At 48.0% G+C, this 2,500-nt stretch overlaps 2 protein-coding genes across 3 annotated transcripts in view; one reads left to right on the top strand and one right to left on the bottom strand.

The window, feature by feature from the left end:
• ndufb7 (NADH:ubiquinone oxidoreductase subunit B7) overlaps positions 1–1,555 on the top strand; it is a 3,336-nt gene extending 1,781 nt beyond the window's left edge. Inside the window, exon 3 of the mRNA XM_084460328.1 lies at positions 1,399–1,555. Coding sequence (XP_084316454.1) covers positions 1,399–1,486 — 88 coding nt within the window. The 3' untranslated portion in view covers positions 1,487–1,555. The remainder of the gene's footprint in view (positions 1–1,398) is intronic.
• A 171-nt stretch (positions 1,556–1,726) lies between these two features.
• tecrb (trans-2,3-enoyl-CoA reductase b) overlaps positions 1,727–2,500 on the bottom strand; it is a 13,829-nt gene continuing 13,055 nt past the window's right edge. For both annotated transcript variants that reach the window (XM_084460323.1, XM_084460322.1), the window contains one exon: positions 1,727–2,427. In XM_084460323.1, coding sequence (XP_084316449.1) covers positions 2,254–2,427 — 174 coding nt within the window. In that variant the 3' untranslated portion in view covers positions 1,727–2,253. The remainder of the gene's footprint in view (positions 2,428–2,500) is intronic.

The raw sequence follows: 2,500 nt of genomic DNA, 5'->3' as shown, positions 1-2,500 counted from the left end.
GAGGGCGGACAAATACAAAGTATAAGCACTCAATGAATACAAAACGTATACAAAACACTAGAAGAACGTAGGAGAGGGGGCGTATCTATCAAAAGTCAATGGGACAAAGTCTATCAATACTGTCAATATAATAAATGCAACATCATGGACATAGTATAGGACAGACAATTACATGGGATCAGTGCAAATAGGTAGAATGTACCTTAACAGTCGGAAGCCTACAGAGCTGCACCTAATAAACGTCCTCAAAATGCCTCGTGTGCTCCAGTAAGTCCATACTAACTCTGTTTATCACTAGGAGTAAGTCCATACTAACTCTGTTTATCACTAGGAGTAAGTCCGTACTAACTCTGTTTATCACTAGGAGCAAGTCCATACTAACTCTGTTTATCACTAGGAGTAAGTCCATACTAACTGTTTATCACTAGGAGTAAGTCCATACTAACTCTGTTTATCACTAGGAGTAAGTCCATACTAACTCTGTTTATCACTAGGAGTAAGTCCATACTAACTCTGTTTATCACTAGGAGTAAGTCCATACTAACTGTTTATCACTAGGAGCAAGTCCATACTAACTCTGTTTATCACTAGGAGCAAGTCCATACTAACTCTGTTTATCACTAGGAGTAAGTCCATACTAACTGTTTATCACTAGGAGTAAGTCCATACTAACTCTGTTTATCACTAGGAGTAAGTCCATACTAACTCTGTTTATCACTAGGAGTAAGTCCATACTAACTCTGTTTATCACTAGGAGTAAGTCCATACTAACTGTTTATCACTAGGAGCAAGTCCATACTAACTCTGTTTATCACTAGGAGCAAGTCCATACTAACTCTGTTTATCACTAGGAGTAAGTCCATACTAACTCTGTTTATCACTAGGAGCAAGTCCATACTAGGTGTTTGTAATGAAATCAGATGCCTGGACCACTTCATTCCAGATCACGTGTGATAACGATCACATGCATACGCAGCGGTGTGTGTGTCCTATGCTCAAGCTAACATGCGGACAAGAAAGTTCCGCACGTGTTCTTCCGACCACATTAAGACGAGTCTCTTTAGAGCATGGGTTCCCAAACTCCATCAATGTGGGCCTCCCCTCTGAAAACAGTGACGCACCCGCGCCCCCCCCAACCCCCCAAATTAGTCCATAAAAAAAAAAGACCTTTAAAATCACGTTTCATTCACAAAAACAGCTGTACGATAGCCCTCGCCTCCGGAAAACATTGGTATAACCGTCTTTTCTAAAACGCTGGATTTTTTGTGTGTGTATTCTTTTCTATCTGTGTTTGTTTGCTAGATTCTTGTCAATAAAGTTGACTCTATAAACCAGTTAGTCTCTGCTAGCTCCAGTGTCCCGCTAACCCCCCCCCCCCCCCCTCTCCTGTCTCCATAGCTACGTGATGCGCATGAAAGAGTACGAGAGGGAGAGGAGGCTGCAGCTGAGGAAGAAGAGGTTGGAGGTCCAGGCCGAGGCCGCATGAGGAACGAGACCGCCGCTACCTCCGACCCCTCCTGTGTACATACTAGCTGCTCGCCCCAATAAAAACCTAACGACCGATACGCTCGGCCCTGCGTCCTCTCTAACGAGCTGCACTCGCACGACACTAAGCGTGTGAGATTGTGTGTTTGTTTGTGTGTGTGTGTGTGTGAGAGATTGAGAGTGTGTGTTACTGTTTGCACATCATCTGTCATTATAAAATCAGAAACAGTTTTTTGGGGGTTAACCTTTTTATTAATAAATTACCTTGGCAGACACCAACACAATGAAAGAGAACAGCCGACCGTTTCCAAATGTCAGATTCAGCGGGTTCTGGGATAGCAGATGGGATTGTGGGTAATAGATGATGCTGTTGCTCCTACGGTCTGTATTCTATAAGCTGCGTACGACCGTCGACCGTCGGATCAGCCCAGATGAGAGAGACCACGTTAAAGAAACCTCAAGCCCAGATAGAGATATTGCGTTAAAAGAAACGTCAAGCCCCGGGGATACATACGGAGATACCGCCTTAGAGACGCCGGTCTCTCTCTCTCTGTCCCCGGGCGTCGTCCCAGTCCGGGGGGGGGGGGGGGGGGGGGCGGAGCTGGGAGGAGACCGGGGGGGGGAGATCTGAGCCAATCGGCGGTGAACTCTGGGAGAGGGGGGAGGGGGAAACCCCGGCGGCCAATCGGAGCAGACGTTACGCCTCGGCGCGGGGGCATCTGGTCCAGCGTAGCGGAGGTCTACTGGGGTAGTAGGAGGGGGGGGTAGTTAGAGGATGAAGGGGAGGATGGGCGAGCGGAGGGGGGGGTAGTCGCGGAACTCCTTCAGGTAGCTGCGGTGCTTGCCCTTGGCCCACACCGTCATCTGGATGAAGCCCACCAGCGTGAAGAAGGCCACCGGCACGCACTGGGTCATCACCGTGAACCCCAGCCACGACCCCAGCTACAGGAGACGGAGAGAGAGAGGTTACACACACACACACACACACACACACACAGGGTCATCACTAAAACCC

The sequence above is a fragment of the Borostomias antarcticus genome (genome assembly GCF_949987555.1).
Source record: "Borostomias antarcticus genome assembly, chromosome: 31".
Classification (NCBI taxonomy): domain Eukaryota; kingdom Metazoa; phylum Chordata; class Actinopteri; order Stomiiformes; family Stomiidae; genus Borostomias; species Borostomias antarcticus.
Note: the sequence above shows the minus strand (reverse complement) of the source record. Positions and strands in the feature narration are given on the sequence as shown.